Consider the following 20,463-nt stretch of genomic DNA (forward strand, 5'->3'; position numbering starts at 1 on the left):
CATCATCTTACGTTATAAAATGGTCAAGTACCTATCTAACCAAAGATGATGTATTTTGGGGTTGATTACAATTTTTTCCTTACACAAGTAAGATTAAATTCTTATTTTAAAGGCTTTTCACTTCATTACTTTGTCTATGAAAACTTGTTTCCTGGAAATTCTATTTGTAACCTAAAACTTGAGTAAAAGTCAACAACATGGGAATATAATGAAGAAGGTTGAGTTTGAAGATACACCGCTCCATTTATTAAATTGGACATTTCTATTTAATTAATCCTCAGAAATGTTATTTTTAAAACTAGATTAAGAACACGGACCTTTCTAGCCGTGGGTCAGGCAAAGGAGAGTTTGGTTGTTTAACTAGACTAACTTTGGAAGGTTCAGGCTACTGGGGAAGGTAGTCTACTCGGGAAATTCTGCTGATCGTATCTTAAATAATTCCTTTCCTTTATTTTCGTTTGAAGACCATCCTCTGAACTGACACATGTACTAGCAGCACCTGTGACATGACCTGTCCATTCATAAGACTGAAATATTATTTCAGACTTCCGTTAATTGACGGAACGGATTGGCGGCTGGGAAGCGAGACGGACTGGACTGTTTCAGGGTCCTCTTTGCCAGCGCTGGGAACCTGAGCGTGCAGCCCTGCGGCTGGAGGTGTGGGCCCCGCGGCTGGAGGTGTGGGCCCCGCGGCCGGACGTGTGGGCCCTGCGGCTGGACGTGTGGGCCCTGCGCCTGGACCTGTGGGCCCCGCGGCTGGACGGGTGAGCCCCGCGCCAGGACCGATGGGCCCCGCGACTGGACGTGTGGGCCCCGCGCCTGGACCGGTGGGCCCCACGCCTGGACGGGTGGGCCCTGCGCCTGGATGAGTGGGTCCTGCGCCGGGGCTGCTGCGGGAGGGGCCCGGCTCGCCAAGCCCTTGCTGCTGGTTACCTGCCTGCCCGTGTCCTTGGGCTCCCTGTTGCTCGCCTCCCGGCCGTTTCTCCCGTTGTTCCGAGGAAGGGCTGGGGCCCCACGATTCAGACCTGTCCCGGCCAAAGGAGCCGGAAGGCCTGCGCGCCGCGGGGATGGGCTCCTTCAAGAATTTAAGGACTTAAGGTTTTGAGTAGAGTTAAAGGTTAGACAGCAGAGAATGTTTAGAAACACTTGTGGCTCGATGCTGATTTAATAGGAACTTTTAAAAATAGCGCAATAAAATATTTTAAAAAGGGAAAACCAAGAACAAAAAAGCATTAAAGAAGCCTTAAAGAAGCCCTGACGACAATGAACAGGGTCACCGCAGGCCCACCCGGCAGTCCCCTGTCGGCACCGCGGCCCTGGGGCGCACGGCTCTCCGGCGGCCTGCGCGTCCTCCACCGCGCGGTTCTCCGCGCCGAGAAGCCGCGAGCCGCCGCCCCTCGGCGCCGGCACGCGGCGGCCCAGAAGGGCAGCGCGGTCCGGTGTGCCGCCTGCCCACACGACCGGCCCCACGCGGTCCCGAGGCTGCCAGTGGCAGCGCCGCTGAAGGCACGCGGCCGCCCTACCGCGGGCGCGGCGTCCAACCCGCTCCCCGCGGCGTGCAGAGTCCGCGACGCCAGAGCAGCGACGCGAGAGCAGCGGAGGCCCTGGCGCCGGCAGGCAGGCGCGCGCGCGCTGCGGGCACTTCGCCGTCGGCCGAGTCTTCTAGAGCAAAACCGGACTGCGGCAGCCGTGCTCCTTCTCCGGCGACGCTGAGTGTCCCGGCGGGCCCGCACGTGGCTGCGCTGAGCGTCGGCCGCGGGGCCGCCGGCTCTGCACCGTGTCCTCGCGCTTCCAGCCCGGCTCCGAGCCCGCGTCCGCCCCGCCGAGACGCCCTCGGGCGCGCAGACCCGGCTCGCCGCGGCCCTCGGCCGCGCGCGGTGGGCGCCGAGGACGGCTGGGCGCGGCGCGCAGACGCCACCATGGCGGCGGGACCTGCCGCACCCGCCGCACGTCAGGCAGTCCCTCCCCGTCCGAACCGCCCGCAGGGGCGCGCGGGGAGCCGGACGCAGCCAAAGGCCCAGCGCCTGCCCGGGCGAACCGCGGGGCTGCGCCGCGGGACGCTTAGAAGGAAGGGGCGTTCTCGGGCGGGCAGGCACGGTCTCCCTTCCCGAGAGTGGCGCCGCCGGGGGGGAGTCGGGGCACCTCTAAGTCAGCCACCGACACGCACACCCTGCGTGAGGGCGTCCCTCAGGGCAGGTCCCCCGGCGGCAGGTCCCTCAGGAACAGGACCCCTCAGGGCAGCACTCCCAGGAACAGGACCCCTCAGGGCAGGATCCCTCAGGGGCAGGTCCCCTCAGGAACAGGACCCCTCAGGGCATGACCCCTCAGCAGCAGGATCCCTCAGGGCAGGATCCCCTCAGCAGCAGGTTCCCTCAGGGCAGGACCCCCTTAGGGGCAAGATTCCCTCAGGAGCCGGACCCCTAGGGGTAGGTCCCCCCAGGCACAGGATCCCTCAGGGCAGGTTCCCTAGGGGGCAGATCCTCTCGAAACAGATCCCCTCGGGGCAAGTACCCTCGAGTCAGGTCCCCCTAAAGGCAGGGCCCCCAGGGGCAGGTCCTTTTGTGGGGTACGATTCCTCAGGGGCAGGTTCCCTCAGGGCAGGTCCCCTTTGAGCAGGTCTCCTCAGGGCGGCCCCATCCTCCCGGGAGCACCTGGCGGTACGTGCGTCCGCGCTCGGGCCTCCGTTCCCGGTACCGGGGCTTCCCACGACCCCCCGCCACCAGCTAGAGGCCACCGACCCCCAACCCTCCCTGGCTCGGGGCGGCCGGGCCTGGCGCCAGGGCGGGAAGGGGCGGAGCCGGCCGGGCGCGGCCTCGCGGGGAGTGCGGTGCGCGCAGCAGCACCTAGCGGAGGAGCGCGGCGCAGCCGGCGCCGGGCACGCGACTGGGGGCTGCGCGGCGGGCGCGTGCGCGGCGAGGCCAAGCACAGTGGACAAGACTGGTGGCGGCGGCGGCGCGCCCGCGGTGGGGCTAGCGCGTGCGTGGCGAGGCCAAGACCCGGAGACGCGACCGGCGGCGGCGCGCGCGCAAGAAGGCAGGCGGCGGAGCGCGGGCGCGCGCGCGTGTGGGAGCCGCTCACCGACACACACCGGGGCCGGCGGGGCGGGGAGGCGGGCCGAGGGAAGAGGAAGGAGGCCTGGGAAGCGAGCAGTCCGCGCGCCGGCGGGCGGGAGGAGGAAGGCGGCAGCAGAGGCGCAGCAGCGCGGAGCTGCAGCCTCAGCTCGGGGCACGGGCACTCAGCGCGCCGGTCCGTCCGCCCCGGTGAGGCCGGCTCGGCTCCTGCGCCGCCCCCTGAGCAGGAAAAGGAAAGGAGCTGCCGGCTGCCCGCGCCTCCGGATCCGGATTTGCTCCCGCGGACTCAGCCTTGCTCCCATTTATTTGTATTTTTTGTTTGTTTCTCTGCCTCCGGCTTCGGCGCGGGCCCCACCCCCTCCGAAGTCGAGGGGGCCTCGGAGCTGCGCTGAAGCGGCTGTGAGCCGGGGGGGCCTCGGAGCTGCGCCAAGGGGGCTGGGAGCGGAGCCGAGGGTACTGGGAGCCGAGGGTCTGTGGGCCTCGGCGGCCTCGGGGCTGCGCTGAGGGGGCTGGGAGCCGAGGGGGCCTCGGACCTGCGCCGAGGGAGCTGGGAGCGGAGCCGAGGCGGCCTTGCAGCGGAGCTGAGGCGGCTGTGAGCCGAGGGGCTGTGGGCCGAGGGGCTGTGGGCCTCGGCGGCTTCGGAGGTACGCTGAGGCGACTGTGAGCGGAGCCGAGGCGGCCCCGAGCGCCGCGAGGATGTCGGCGGGTGGCCGCGAGGAGGAGCGGCGGAAGCTGGCGGACATCATCAACCACTGGAACGCCAACCGGCTGGACCTGTTCGAGATCAGCCAGCCCACCGAGGTGAGTCCCGAGCCCCCAACCCCGAGCCCCTAGGGGCCTTCCCGCGCGGCCCCTGCACGGCCCGCCCCTGCGGCCCCGAGGACTGCCCCGCCCCCGCCCCTCGTGGGCGCCCCAGTCTGCGGTGCCGGGTCCCTTCCACCCGGGGAGGGACACCTGTGGGCCCGTCCGCGCCCCCCACGTGCCCTGCGGCCTCGCAGCCCTGGGCGGGGCAGCGGCGGGGAGGGCGGGGCGGGCCCGAGCCCTCGAGTGTCGGGGGCGCGGGCCGCGGGGCTCCCGGGCGCGCTAAGTGCGCGCCCGCCGCGGCCCTCCCTCCTGCTGGGAAGGAGCAGCCCCTGCCTCGGCCTCGCTCCCGGCGCTGGTCCCTGGGGAGGGGTCGGCACCTGCTCGTGGCCAAGCCATTTCACGAGTTTGTCTGCGCCCCGGTCGGGCCCTGGAGGGGAAAAGCCCGAGGGAGGTCGGGGAAGCGGGTGTCACCCGAAACCTTCGGAAGGGGATTTAATTCTTAACGTGTAAAGTGCGCTGCATAGAGTCTGTGTCCTTTTAGGAGGTTATGTTAATAGCATCTCTTTTCGATTTGAGGTGGTGAGTAATTCCAAGTAAATATTATATGCTGAAATAGCAGTTTTCAGGTCTGAAAAAGAATTGCCAGACACCAAAACATGTTTGGTTAATTTGAACATTCTGGTGAGATTTAATCCTTTCATGTATCGTTACGTTCCTGTTTATAGTTTTGGACTTGTTTTCCTCTGCTGGGAAAGATTCTTCACCCATACCTACGACCACACTTTGTCCGGGTCCAGCCATTCCTCTTAATCCTTAGATGAACGTGCTGGTGGGAATTACTTGGTTCAGGCTGCCCGTCTGAATGCTGATGCTATGTTGAGTTCCTTCTGCTTCACAACTCATCTTCTCTAATGATTTCGTGAGTTAGGTTCCGGTAGCAGATTAGTTCTACAGAGATAAGTGTTCATTCATAGACTTAGCACGTTTTTTGAAAGGTGACATGTAGTGATTTAGCTTTCAAGGCTATGTTTTCTTTCAGAATGACTTCATTTGTCTTTTCATCTCTGGATAAAAATAATTTGGGTGTAAAATGTTATCTTGGTTCGTAGTTTTGCTTTTCTATTCGAATGGATCTGTTTATAATCATTTTTGGGAGATTTCTCATATTTGATAAAGGGTATCTTTTTTTCAGTTTAGAATCAGGGAATTCAGTTTACTCTTGTTATTTTAAATTGAATGATCACCTTAAAGATTCCAAACCAGAAGCTGATTATAGTTAATTGACTTAAGTTAGGATTTTAAGCATTTTGAAAATTTCCTGTTTTCTTACCTATATGACTAATTATTAAAGTAAAACCCTGTCCTTTGGAGAACTACTGTTTTCATAGTTATTCTGCGGATGAAAAGTTACTGGCATTGAAGAAAAGCAAGAGTCAGAGGGTTTTGGGGAGAGGGGGTGTTTATTTCATTTACAAGTTTTTCCTTCCCGTTTATACCTGAACACTTCTATTGTTAAAAGAAACTTTCCAGTATTGTATTATAACACCTTTCATGATGAAAATGAATTGGTTTTTAAAAATATCCACATTAAGTTTTTCGTATCTTTTTCATTATCTGGTGGCCATCTCTCACTTTCTGTTGTGTTTTCTGGGGATCTTTATAGTCTAATCTGTTAAACTTTACATCTAATATATTACATCTTTCGTTATCAAGTAAGTTAATCTATTTAATGTTAATAAACTAATATGAAGGTAAAAAAAAAAAAACCCGCAAAACTTCTAGTTTGTCAGCAGGCATGGAGTAGAAAGTCTTTTGGTAAAGTAATAATAATTGCATAACTTCCTATAGCTAAATCTATATCCCAGGCTAATGCTAAAGTTGTAACTATGCCTCATACAATTTAACTATATTTGAAACTGCTTGGAAATCAACAAGTGTATTTGTAAATGTTGGTACTGCTGAAGATCTCTTTATTTGGTGACTAATGTGTATAAAATGAGGTAGGTAGTTGCCAAAGATGTGACAGGACAGGCATCTCTCTTCCTTTTCTTGATAAGTGAACCTTAGTGGTAGTTACAACGTTTTTTTAACATTCACTTTATTTCCTGCAATAACTGGTTAAGTTTTATGTTTATGTGAGTATGTGCTTATGAACCTAAGGTGTAGCTCTTAATCTAACATCGGTTAGTTTTTTTTTTAGTTAGAGGAGTTGTTGGTTACCAGAACAATCATGCATGATATATAGGATTGCTGTATATTTCACTATTATTAATACCTGTAACATCTGTTACAGTTGTTGAAGACACTTTTTTATAATTGTACTATTAAGTATGGTCCATAATTTAACTTATGTTCACTAACATTTCCCTTTTTAACCACTTTCAGGTATATATATTTCAGTGCCATTGATTAGGTTCACAGTGTTGCCCTACCATCACCACCACCCATTAGCAAAACATTTCTATGGTTCCAAATAGAAACTGTACACTTAAAGCCTTAACTCCCTATTCCGTATCCCTGCCCCATCCCCCGGTAACCAGTATTCTAGATTCTGACTCTGAATGATTCTAATTTTTTCAAATCAGTGAGATTATACAATATCTGTCCTTTTGTGTCGTCTTATTTCACTCAACATGGTGTCTTCAGGGTTCATCTCTGTTGTAACAAGTATTAGGACTTCATTCCTTTTTATGGCTGAATAATATTCCATCGTGTGTATGTACCACATTTTGGTTAGTTTTCTTAAATTAAAAGTTCATTTGCTAACCTTCTGCCCATGAAAAATAATTTTGTCTTGTACAATTTATAGTTTTAATGAAATGTCTAATTTGAATTGATTAAAAAGAAACGGAACAGAGGAGAGGTTAGGGAAAATGTAACTGGGTTTTTATGAAACTATCAGATTTTGATTGTGGTTAAATTAATAGTAGAAAAGCAGCAGAGTGGTTTTTTCATGTTTTTGAAAAAAATGTGGGTCACAGAAGATTAGGATGTAGTATGAAATTGGTGAGATGATTAAGAAAAATGGTTTAGTGTTGTCATTAAGGATATAACAACATTGTAGTGTGTAAAGCATTATTACTAGGTGTTGGTCATTATTCTGGTGGCTTGGTTAATCTCTTATTTTTTATCAGTCTTGACTACTTTTCGTGTAATGTCAGAAAATGCTAGTAAATAGTATAGCATTTATTTACTTTAGGATGTAGATGTGTTTTCCTTTATTATAAATAAAATAGTATTTGAGTAGTACTTATTGAACATAAAACTAACTCCTTAGTTGAGAATTATTTCCAGGTTAGGTTGAGTCTTTCGCTTTTTTGTTCAGAAGGTTGCAGTTTTAATTAGTTTTCTGGCTGATAAGGATATACTTATTTACCTTTAAGATGACCTGAAATTTAGGGGATCATGAATGCTTAGAACAGGGAACAAAATTTATTTGTTTAACTTAAATTTACACTTGTTAAGTTAGAATCTAAGCATTGTGTAAACTCCCACAGAACCTAGTCAGTTCTGGGTATCTCAGTCTGTTGACTAATACGTGACATGCTGGCATTGCCTGGATAGCCACTGGTGGGCTTTTCCAGTGCATATAAGTTACATGCACTGGGTTATAACTTCACATATATGAGCTGACAGCAGGGGAACGCATGTTGTCAAAGATGGATCATCTTTATTCATGAGCAGAAGCTTTTCTAGTAAACAATTCTAGTAGTGTGTAGCTGGGCTGAGGGTGGCTGAGAGCTGGGGAGGAGGAGGAGGCTTGTTTGCCTATCTCAGGTCATCTGGTTGAGTTTTTTTTCTAGCAACTCTAACACATAAAGCTTCACTCATCATTTTGGCCTATGTGAGGGACCAAAGCTGTATTATAATTCTTTTTAACTTTTTTTATTGTGAAAAATAACATGTATATGTAAAAAAGCCAATATATTTCCAAGTGCATTGTAACAAGAGTTTATACAACAGATTTTAAAGTTTGATATGGATTACAGTTTCACAGTTTTTCATTTTTTTCTTCTAGCTGCTCCAAGTCACTGGAGACCAAAGGAAATATCAGTATATTGATTCAGCAGGCATATTCATTTTTAAAATCCCATCTTCTCTATTATACTCTTGTTTCTCTTCTTTGTGAAAAATAACATGTACAAAAAAGCAATAGATTTCAAAGTACATTGCAACAATTCCAAAGCTGTATTATAATTGAATGTAGAAAATGAATGCACATGGTAAGGTGATGGAGAGCACATACAGAGGTGATTTGTATATAAAGCAGGAAATTATTTTTTGTATATAAAGCAGGAAATTATTTTCCCAATACAAATTGATTCTAAAATTTAAGAATAGTTCGAAGTTTCATACTTGTAAGTTAACAAGTGTATGTCATGAATGAAATTGTTTGGAGGAATTTAATTTTAATTTGGAAAATTGCCCAAATTTTTGAACTTTGACTTGAAAGAAATTTAACTTTAAAATTAAAATGTATGGTTTATAAAAATTTGAACTGGGATTACACTGTTGCATTGTCATGTTTTTAGGTTGCTATAATATAGCATGTCTTGAATATAATATAACATGTCTTGCTTTCTAAATGCTGTCTCTTCATTATAGCGAGTGACTATTATACCTCCATTAACTCTAATGTATGAACAGGATGAACTTGTTTTGCTTCAGTCTTACTTTGTACTTGCAGCTTTAAACGTCCTTAAGTCTGCTAGTGCCCAATTGACATGCGTAGCTAGGACAAAGAATTTTCACAGAATATTCAGATACTATCTTTGTGTTTAGACTATACGAGATATGTAGCACTATTGAATCTAGCTCTGCCACCATCTGTAGTAAAAACAGTGTGACAGGTTGTTTCGAAATTAGGAAGCCCTGCCTTCCCTCTTAAAACTCCATATGAGAATTTTTCTGTAGAAGATAGAAGAGAGTTTGAGTTAAAATCCTGGAAAGAAAAAGCTAATCTGCCTACTGTTCTTTGGGATATTAGTGGTTAAGAGTGGTATAGTTGGCCTGTTTTATTCAGCATCATAGCTCATAGTTCTCTGTTGCTTGATGTCATACATGTTCTCTCTTTTGTTTTCACTGCCAACAACCACAAATGATCAATTCTTTATTAGTGTGCTTGTTATTACAATAAACTTGGATTAATACATGAATAAATAAAATAACTACAACTAATTCAAAGTGAATGAACATAAGATTAAAAAGTCCTAATCAAATGAAGTACTTTACAACTTTCAGTTGAAAGACTGTAAAAGTTACACACAAACCTAATAGCAGTAGGCATGTACAATATCAGTTATTGAAAAATGAATGAATGCTTCACAGCCATAGACATTATTTTAATATTAGTATGTGTTCTTTTATAGACAAACATTTATAACATAAACTTGGTTTCTACCTCATATAAGACTAAGTAAAAAACTGAACATTACTACATTTACCTCAAACACACACTGACTATGCCAAAGGCAACCTGGTCCAAAACATGCAATTCTGTAGATAGACTATGATATTAAATGTATGATTATATTAATAGTTTTGAGAAAGACATATGTTTCCAGAAGATACATTCACGTTCTCTTAAAGGACGATCTTTGTAAATTCTTTCTGTTCCTTTTAAGAATGTACTTCTCTTCCCCTTGCTTGCTCATAATGGCTTTTTCATTTATTTTTTCCATTTATTATTCTATTTCTTGATTTTTGTAGAACCAAGAAAAATTCTGTCTTAACATAACTTTTTTGTACCATTATCAATTTTTGGTACTGAAACTTAAGATTGCCTCTTTTCCCCTCTTGTTTTGCATCTGATTAGATTTTGATTAGTAGAGAATATGAAATGTTAGCAGCATGATCACTGTTGACACAGTCAAATATCCAGAAACCATTTCTTTTTTTAATTTATAACATTTTTTTATGAACATGCTTTACTATAAACTCCATAGATTGGGAATAAATATGTCTTTCAAAAATGACATATTGATACTATTATCTGAGTAAATTTCCGGGAGTATGACAGCTTTGTACCTAGGACAATGCTTGTACAATATATCATGGTTTTACTTAAGCTGTTTATGAGTTCTCAGATTATATTAGGATTAGATTTGTATTTTTCACATTAAGATTTGAACGTGTGTGTATGTGTTGGAAAACACTTGCTGATTATTTTAGAGAGACATTGGTAATAAAACTTAGAAGACCCAGTTATATAAAGGCTTCTAGTTTGAGCTTAAATACTTTATTTATATTTCTGCTAATAATTATCCCTTGGAAGATTCTTTTAAGTACTTTTCATAATAATTCATATTAAAGTCCATTTGTCTTTGTTGTACTTTGAATCTTTTACACATGTATGTTTTTGTACATGTGCCAATTGTTTGAAAAATACTGGTTCACAATTATGTAGATCTTCCAAATTTCTTTAAACAATACCAGAATATCACATTGGTTAATGTGACCACTGATTTCATCAGAAAAATCTTAAATTTGGTGAAGCTCTCAAGCTCACATTGACAGATACAGGTTTTCCATTTTTGCTTCAAAGCTCAAATTGTATTATTGACAACAAACACTGTCAGTTGTTTTTCTTGAAGGGACAGGTTTTCTTCATCAGTTTTTGAGAAAATGTCTCTGAAATATCAAAGCCTTAATAACCATAGTATTTCAGCCATTCTTTTAAGTAATAATGGTGTTCTATGAAAAACGGCTGTTTCAGTACCCAGCTTAGATAGTCATGCAGGTGCTTTTACTTGAAACAACCTTCAAAGCTGGTTTATGTGTACTTTCAAATTTGGTGCATGAAATATTGGTTTCAATATATATTAATTTATTATCTTATATATTTATAAATACCTTATTTTAATTTTTAGTTTTCAGTGATAAGATAGTTTTGTTATTGAGGAATACTGGCTACAGCCTAGCTAAAATGGTAATCGTGAAATTTTATTTCTGTATTTCACTCAGAATATGACCTAGGCCACTCCTACTCACAGATCTTTTTTTTCATTCAGAGAACAGTGGTGTCCATTATATTCCAAATAATGTGGTAGGTTGTTGTATTGTTTAATGTGGGCTTATGTCTTCTGGCACTTGCCTGCCTTTCATTCTCCCCCTCCCAAATATAAATTCTGAATTATGCCAAAACATTGGCTGTCTAAGATTGTCTTTTGTTCCTACTGTTTTTTGGTGATATTTTCCCCTAGCTTTAGTATATTTCCTGAGAGAGAAACATAGATACACACGCAAGTACATGTAGTATATATGTTCTAAAACCCATCATACTCATGGAATTTTAATACAAAATAATATGTGAATATGATATTACTTTTTTAAATGCATGAGGTAAATATAAATATTAGGGTATTGGATTTATATTTAAGATTAGCTACGCTTAGATTAGTTATTTCTACCTAGTGATAGCTTGTTTTGCAACACTTTATTGTCTTGTTAATTCATGCCTGTTTATAAGAATGGCTATTCAGGAGATCATTTCCTTTTTATAGGTAGCATTACTAAACTGTTTTGATGGTACACTATTTTTAACCACTTAGTGAATGAGTTTATTAGTAAACATTTTAATTTCCCAGGGTAATAAAGATATTACAGATAAGAAATCTTAATTGCTGAGTATATGAATTAGAAACTGCCCTTTTGTAGATCAGCTGAGCAACTGCTTAGTCAAAGGGAGGAGCCTGCACGAGTACCATGGACAGTGTTTTATCACAGTCAATTATTTAAAAACTGAAACATTTTAAAATGTGTTTTTAATTCAAGTTTGGCAAAGATAGTTTGTTGAGTTCATGGCACAGCTAATGTGTTCTTATGTCAAACTTGCTGATTTTGAGTTTCTTAAAAGTCACTTTTTTTATTGCCTTTGTGAAATTGTTATTTGGGGAATATTAAGGATATCAAAATTAAGACTAGTAAATCTGAAAATCATTAAAATATTTTTATGTTATTTAGTAGTGGGTTTTAAAAATATGTTCTTGAAAATGTGGCTGGAAATAATAGAAGTTAGTATATTTGACTTCACTGTAGTAAGATAATTCATTTAAGAATATTTTCTATTTCTATTACAAAAATAAAATGCTTATTTGAGAACATTTGGAAAATACTGACAAGCAAAAATAAAAGGAGCAAATTACCCCTAGTTCTACCACCTAAGGAAATTCATTATTGCCATCTAGACTGTTTCTTTTAAGAAACATTTTATCCTTATTTTGGGGAAAAATCTATATGCATGTGTGTGTGTGTATTGCATCTGGGTACTAATTGTTTACATGTCTTAGCCATTACTGAATCATGTTTCTTAGTCACTCATGTGTCCATCAGGGATCCAGATTTTAAAAGCTACCTAGGTTATTTTGATGAATAATTATAATACTGTATACCTGACATTAATGTAAGTGCTTTGTGCTTATTATTTCTTAATTCTCATAGTAGTTCTATGAGGTGAGTGCTTTGCTTTTCCCATTTTTGAATGAAGAAACCAAGGAACAGGGAAATTAAATAACTTGCTCAATGGTATGCAACTAGTAAGCTGTGAAACAATGATTTGAATTCAGGTAGTCTGACTCTAGAATCTTCTCTGAACGTCTGTTCTGCAGCCCAAGGATCAAGGAATCATTTTGACTTTCAGTTCTTAAATACATTTCATGTTGTGATAAATAGTGATTTGTTTGATGGATCTGGGCAAAGAAATTTGAAAACTTTCTGGAAAGGATACATCATTCTAGATGCCATTAAGAACATTCATGATTCATGGGAGGAGGTCAAAATATCAACGTTAACGGTCTGTGCAGGTTTAAAAGGATGTATGTATCCTAGAAAAGCCATGTTTTAATCCTAAAACCCATTTTGTAAGGGCAACCATTTCTTCTAATCCCTATTCAGTACTGTATGTTGGAAACTTTAATTAGATTATCTCCATGGAGATGTGACTCAGTCAGTGGTTATTAAACCTGATAAGGTGGAGACATGTCTCCGCCCATCCCACATGGGTCTTGATTGATTTTACTGGAATTCTTTAAAAGAGGAAGCACTTTGGAAAAAGCTAGAGAACGAGAGAAAGCCATGAGATTCGGAGAGAGCAGAGCAAGAAGATATAGCCATAAGCAGAGTCCACTAACCAGCGGCCTTTGGAGATAAAGAAGGAAAATGTCTTCGGTGTGATAGTTAGATTCAGTTGTCAACTTGGCCAGGTGAAGGTACCTAGTTCTGTTGCTGTGGACATGAGCCAATAGTACGTGAACCTCATCTTATGTCTGATTACATCTGCAGTCGACTAGGAAGCGTGCCTGCTGCAGTGAATGACGTTTGACTTAGTTGGCTGGTGCTTAAATGAGAGACCATAATATAACACAGCCCAAGCAGCTCAGCATACCTCGTCTCAGCACTCAACAGCTCAGCTGAGGCCTTTGGAGATGCAGAAAGAAGTCACCCCGGGGAAAATTGTTGGAACCCAGAGGCCTGGAGAGAAGGCCAGCAGAGATTATCCTGAGCCTTCCCACGTAATAAGGAACCTCAGTTGAAAGTTGTCTGCCTTTCCTCTGAAGAACTAACAAAATAAATCACCTTTTATTAAAAGCCAATCCGTCTCTGGTGTGTTACATTCCGGCAGCTAGCAAACTAGAACACCCGGGGAACTTCATGAAACAGGAAGCCAGGAGAGAAAGCTAGCAGATGACACTGTTCACCATGTGCCTTTCCAGATGAGAGTGAAACCCTGACTGTATTTGCCATGTGCCCTTTCACTTGAGAGAGAAACCCTGAACTTTATTGGCCGCCTTGAACCAAGGTATCTTTCCCTGGATGCCTTAGATGGGATATTTCTATAGACTTGCTTTAACTGGGACATTTTCTTGGCCTTAGAACTATAAACGAGCAACTTGTTAAATTCCTCTTTTTAAAAGCCATTCTGTTTCTGAAGTTGATTTCCAACCCTCATAGATAACTTTGAGAAGTTCAAGACTTCAGTGGAAAAAGTAACTGCAGATGTGCTAGAAATAATTAGAGAACTGGAATCAGAAGTGGAACCTAAAGATGTGACTGAATTGTTGCAGTCTCATGACAAAACTTGAATGGATGAGGAGTTGTCCTTTTATGGATGACCCAAGAAAGCATTTTTTTTGAGATGGTGAAGATCGATGTACATTGTTAAAATGACAACAAAGGATTTAGGATATTACATATATTGTTGATAAAGCAGTGACAGGGTTTGAGAGGATTAACTCCAAATTTGAAAGAAGTTTTGTGGGTAAAATGCTACCAAACAGCATTGCATCCTACAGAGAACTCTTTCATGAAAGGAAGAGTTGACTGAGAGGCAAAACTTCATTGTTGCCTTATTTTAAGAACTGGCCACAGCCACCCCACCCTTCAGCAGTCACCACTCTATCAGTCAGCAGCCATCAACAAGGGCAAAAATACGATTAGGCTCAGAAGATGGGTAGCATTTTTTAACCATTAAGAATTTTTTTTCTTTAATACAATTTTATTAAGATATATTCACACACTTTACAGACCACCTGAAGTGTACAATCAGTGGCTGACAGTATCATCACGTGATTGAGTAAACATCACCGTGATCAATTTTAGAACATTTTCGTTATTCCAGAAAAAATATAAAAATATAAAAAACCCAAATCCTCCCCTATCCATTTTCTCCCTCTATTATTTATTCATAGTATTGGTGTGGTACATTTGTTACTGTTGATGAAAGAATATTCAAATATTGCTGTTAACTATAGTCCATAGTTTGCAATACATTTTTCCCCATGTGCCCCTCTGTGCCAGTTTTGAAACTGTTGTGTACCCCAGAAAAGCCATGTTCTTTAACCCAGATTCAGTATTGTTGGGTGGGATCATTAGATTAAGCTGTTTCCATGGAGATGTGACCCACCCAGTTGTGGGTGGGACCTTTTACTTAGATAGTTTCTTTGGAGATTTAAGGTGAGTTCCTTACGGAGTCCTTTAAGAGGGAATCGTTTTGGTAAAAGCTTCAGAGCTGATACAGACAAGAGACCTTTGGAAATGTAGAACGAAAATGCCCCCCAGGAAGCCTTTTGAAATGAGAAGCCAGGAGAGAAAGCTAGTAGACATTGCCATATGCCTACCCAACTGACAGAGAAACCCAGAATGGCATTAGCTTTTTCTTGAGTCAAAGTTTCTTTTTCTGAATGCCTTAGTTTGAACTTTTTTTTATGGCCTTTGAACTGTAAACTTGTAACTTAATGAATTCCCTTTATAAAAGCCAACAAATTTCTGGTCTATTGCATTCTGGCAGTGTGTAACAAACTGAAACACCCTTGTGCTGATTTGAAACTGTCTTGCACCCCAGAAAAGCCATGTTTTTTAACCTTCATTCAATATTACTGGGTGGGATCTTTTTTATTCTTTCCATGCAGATGTGACCTACCCAATTGTGGGTGGTAGCTTTTTTTTTCAGACTATTTACCTTAATTTTATTGTATAAATTAACAGCTGCTAGTTTGAATTATTAATACTTTCTTTCATGGAAATATTTAAGAATAAATAGAATTGTATTACTATTTAATCTTTAACTCTGCCTTTTTTAAAAACTTTTTTATTGTATAATGCAACATGTATAAAGCAAAGAAAGAAATAAGCAATGATTTTCAAAGCACTGTTCATCCAGGAGTTACAGGACAGATCCCAGAGTTTGTCGGTGCTACCATACCATCATTTCAGGTTTTTCCTTCTAGCTGCTCCAGAAAATTAGAGGCTAGAAGAAATATAGATATAATTTTATCATCACTTCTTTTTCTTTTTTTTGTGAAAAATAACATATATACAAAAAAGAAATAAATTTCAAAACATAGTACAACAATTAGTTGTAGAACAGATTTCAGAGTTTGGAATAGGTTATTCCACAATTTTAGGTTTTTACTGCTACCTGCTCTAAGATACTGGAGACTAAAAGAAATATCAGTTTAATGATTCAGCAATCATATTCGTTTGTTAAACCCTACCTTCTCTGTATAACTCCACTATCACCTTTGATCTTTCTATCCCACTGTTTAGGGGTATTTGGGCTGTGGCCAGTCTAACTTTTTCATGTTGGAAGGGGCTGTTAGTAATAAGGGGTAGGGAGATGGAACTAACTGATGTTCTGGAGAACCTGGGCCCTCTAGGTTTCAGGACTTATTTGGTCCAGGGACCCATTTGGAGGTTATAGGTTTCTGGAAAGTTACCCTGATGCCTGGAACCTTTATAGAATGTAATATATTGCCCTAGGTGTTCTTTAGAATTGGCTGGAATGGTTTTGGTTGGGGGTTGGCAAGTTATGATAGGTGGCAATATCTAACTGAAGTTTGCATTAAGAGCAACCTCCAGAGTAGCCTCTCGACTCTATTTGAACTCTCTCACAGACATTGATAACAACTTATTAGTTACACTTCTTTTCCCCCATTTGGTCAGTATGGGATTGTTGATCCCACAGTGCCAGGGCCAGACTCATCCTTGGGAGTCATCTCCCATGCTGCCAGGGAGACTTTCACCCCTGGATATCATGTCCCATGTAGCAGGGAGAGCAGTGATTTCACTTTCAGAGTTGGGCTTAGAGAGAGTGAGGCCACATCTGAGCAGCTAAAGAGGTCCTCTGGAGGTGACTCTTAGGCACACCTATAAGTTGTGGGTGATAACTTTTGATTAGATGGTTTCCATGGAGATGTGTCTCCACCCATTCAAGGTGGCTGTGCTGGTTTGAAAGGTCTGTATTCCCTAGAAAAGCTATGTTTTACTCATGAGCCATCCCATGGAAGCAGCTGTTTCTTTTAATCCCTATTTAAGGCCCTAGGTTGGAAACTTGATTAGATGATCTCCATAGAGATGTGGCGTGCCCAATTGTAGGTATTAGCTTTTGATTAGAGGGAGATGTGACTCCACCCATTCCAGGTGGGTCTTGTTTAGTTTACTGGAATCCTTTAAAAGAGGAAACATTTTGGAGAAAGTAAGAGAGCCACAAGAACCACTAGAGCCCATGCAGCCAAAAGACGTTTGGAGATGAAGAAGGATTGTGCCTCTGGGGGAGCGTCATGAAACAAGAAGCCTAGAGAAAAGCTTGCAGACATCACCATGTTCACCATGTGCCTTTCCAGTTGAGAGAGAAACCCTGAACTTCATCAGCCTTTCTTGGGTGAAGGTAACCTTTTATTGGTGACTTAATTTGGACATTTTTATATACTTGCTTTAATTTGGACATTTTCATGGCCCTAGAACTGTAAACTTGCAACTTAATATTAATTTCCCCTTTTAAAAGCTGTTCCATTTCATTTTGTATTCCGGCAGCTTGCAAACTAAAACATAGCCTGTGTGAAAATATAAGGCTTCCTCATGATAAACTTGATTGATTTCTTTGCCTCCAGTCCATTCTGTATTTGAATGTCAGATTAGTTTTCCTAAGGCTGCCCCAACTCCCTGGCTCCAGACTGCTAAATTGTGGTTTAAGCAATTCCTAAACTTTCTTGTAAGACAAGAGTTGTGATGATGGAAATCCATATAAAGCCAAGGACATGGTGATTTAATTCACAGAATTTGGTACTAATTTTTTAGCTAAAGATTGATGAATCAGGCATTGGTTTGGTACTCAAGTACATTGTCATACACTTTTTTTTCCCATTAATTTTGTCATGACTTTTCAGGTATTGCATTAAACCTGAGCTCCTTGTGGACAGGAATGTGTCTTGCTTATTTTATGTTTCTGAGTCCTCCAGAGAAGGACATGATGTTTATATGGTAAATGATCAATGAATGAATATATTAAGAAATTAATGAATGTTGAATCAGTAAGAACATATATATATATATTACACAAATGCAACAGGGTAAATTTGAAGCCTTTTGTTTAAGGCTTCAAGTGTCTGAACTTAACCTGCTGGGCTTGTGTATGATTTGTTTAGAAATAGGGTGACTTGTCCTACATCAAAAAATTGTTACCTATGTATAGCTCATTGAAGTTATTAATGAAGTGGTGTAGTACATCTTAAGAAGTGATAGATTTGTTATGGGAATATGCTTCTGACTTTCACTGTGATTTTCTCACGTGGTTTGAGCCTATCATGTTAACGTTTCAGTATCTGATGAATTTAAGGGGAAAAATCTGTTGAAAAGCAATGAAAATGTTTTCACGTGGGCAGTAACCTATTTTTACTCAAAAGGACCTAAAAAACAAGTTATAGTAATAGATGATACAGAGAACCTGTATTTTCGTAAGATTTATGTGGATTAGTAAAAAATTATTACATGGATTTTGAATGAAGGCAATAAAGTAAATCTCTTATTTATAAGGCCTGTATTATATTCCCCATAATAATCATTTCCTGAACTATTCACAAACACTTGGACTATATCCAGAATATGCTGTTTCAGTAATGCTGCCTTGATGAACATTTTTGCACTCCTGTATTTCTGTACTTGTGTGTTTCCATGGAATGGATTCTTAGAAGTGGAATTTGAGTTAAAAAGCTATAGACGTTGAAAGTTTTCATGGACTATACCAAGCTGTTATTCTAAAAGTTTGTTCAGTTTATACTCCCAGTGTTAGGGGCATGGCCCTTTACCTAACATTGGATATTGTGAATTAAACTTTATTTCAATCTGACAGGTGAAAAGTAGTGTATCATTGGTTTCAAAATTCACATTTCTTTGTTCATTGTTGAGTTTGAGCGTCCTTTCATGAATGTACTAGTTATTTGTGTTTCTTTTCTATGTGAAGTGTCAGCTTTTCTTTTGGGATATTTGTCTTCATTTTACTGATTTGTGAGACTCTTTTTTTAAAATGCACACTGATGTTTTCTCATGTGATTATGCATTTTTTCCTTAGTCATTTTCTCTTCTAATTTAATGATATCTTTTACCATTAGGTAGATTTTTTTGAAATGATTTCTTTGTATCCTCATTTTTAGAGTTGTGCTGGTTTGAGCATGTTGTGTACCTCAGAAAAGCCATGTTCTTTAATCTTGATTCAGTATTCTTTGGTGGGATCTTTGGAGAAGGGACCCAGCCAGTTGTAGGTGGGACCTTTGGATTAAGTGGTTTCTACGGAGATACATCTCCACCCATTCAAGATGGTTCTTAATCTGCTTACTTGTGTCCTTTAAGAGGGAATTATTTTGGAAAAAGCTTCAGAGCTGAAATATGTAGAGACCTTTGGAGATGTAGAAAGAAAATACCCCCTGGGAAGCTATTTGAAAGGAGAAACCGGTAGAGAAAGCTAGCAGACATTGCCATGTACTTCCCTGCTGACAGAGACATCCTGAATGTCTTTGGCACTTTTCTTTAAAAATATTTTTATTAAAAAATATTCACACACATGCAGTCTATACATGATGTATAGTCAGTGCCTTACAGTATCATCACATAGTTGTGTATTCATCAGCATGATCATTTTTAGAACATTTGTATTACACAAATAAATGAAGATTTTCTGGCATTCCTGTTCACTTGAATACCTTCGTATAGAGTTCTGATAGAGTTGCTCAGATAACAAGTGACAAGGCAGAACTTAAAGTTTCTTAAACCTAGGGCTAAACAATTAAAAAAAAAAAAAAAGCAAAAGTATTACTTGTTGTGCTGGTTTGAAAGGAAGTGTGCTCCCTAGAAAAGCCATGTTTTAATCAAAATCCCATTTCATAAAGGTAGAATAATCCTTGTTCAATACTGTATGTTTGAAACTAATCAGATCATCTCCCTGGATGATGTGATTTAGTCAAGAGTGGTTGTTAAACTGGATTAGGTGATGACATGTCTCCACCCATTTGATTGGTTTATTGGAGTCCTACAAAAGAGGAAATGTTGGAGAATGAAGGAGATTCAGAGAGAGCGGAATGACATAGCCATGAGAAGCAGAGTCTACCAGCCAGCGACCTTTGGAGGTGAAGAAGGAAAATGCCTCCCGGAGAGCTTCATGAAACAGGAAGCCAGGAGAAGAAGCTAGCAGATGATGCTGTGTTCGCCATGTGCCCTTCCAGATGAGAGAGAAACCCTGACTGTGTTCGACATGTGCCTTCTCACTTGAGAGAGAAACCCTGAACTTCATTGGCCTTCTTGAATGAAGGTATCTTTACCTGGATGCCTTTGATTGGACAGTTCTATAGACTTGCTTTAATTGGAACATTTTCTTGGCCTTAGAACTGTAAACTAGCAATTTATTAAATCCCCCTTTTAAAAGCCATTCCGTTTCTGGTATATTGCATTCTGGCAGCTAGCAAACTAGAACACTTGTCCTACAGAGCTCCCCTTCAGCAGTCAATCTAATACCATTTTACCCCCTTCTCATTCTACTCCAGCTGCAAAGTTCTCATGTTCTCTTGCTGCTTGTCAAACAGTGCCAAGGAGGCCTCTGCCTCTAGGTCTTTGCAGTTGTTCTTCCTGCTTTGAATGCTCTCTCTCTGTAGTTAGGTCATTGTTCAAGTATCCCCTCATTAGAGAAGTCCTTATCTGATGACTTCATGGGAAATTATACCTTCCCTTCTACTTTTATTCCCTGGTTACTTTGAATTCCTATGCTTGATTTAATTCTTTATATTGTATATAACAGCTTGTCATATTATATGTTTATTGATTTATT

General features: G+C 42.1%; 1 protein-coding gene across 21 annotated transcripts in view; it reads left to right on the forward strand.

Moving 5' to 3' along the window:
* Window positions 1-3,659: 3,659 nt before the first annotated feature.
* AFDN (afadin, adherens junction formation factor) overlaps window positions 3,660-20,463 on the forward strand; it is a 170,107-nt gene continuing 153,303 nt past the window's right edge. For 5 of the 21 annotated variants that reach the window (XM_077120846.1, XM_077120851.1, XM_077120847.1 and 2 more), the window contains exon 1: window positions 3,661-3,872. In XM_077120846.1, coding sequence (XP_076976961.1) covers window positions 3,768-3,872 — 105 coding nt within the window. In that variant the 5' untranslated portion in view covers window positions 3,661-3,767. Of the gene's footprint in view, window positions 3,873-20,463 lie in introns of all 21 variants that reach the window. The other 16 variants (XM_077120855.1, XM_077120853.1, XM_077120856.1 and 13 more) reach the window with 5 other exon arrangements.

This window comes from Tamandua tetradactyla, chromosome 11 (assembly GCF_023851605.1).
Source record: "Tamandua tetradactyla isolate mTamTet1 chromosome 11, mTamTet1.pri, whole genome shotgun sequence".
NCBI classification, from domain to species: domain Eukaryota; kingdom Metazoa; phylum Chordata; class Mammalia; order Pilosa; family Myrmecophagidae; genus Tamandua; species Tamandua tetradactyla.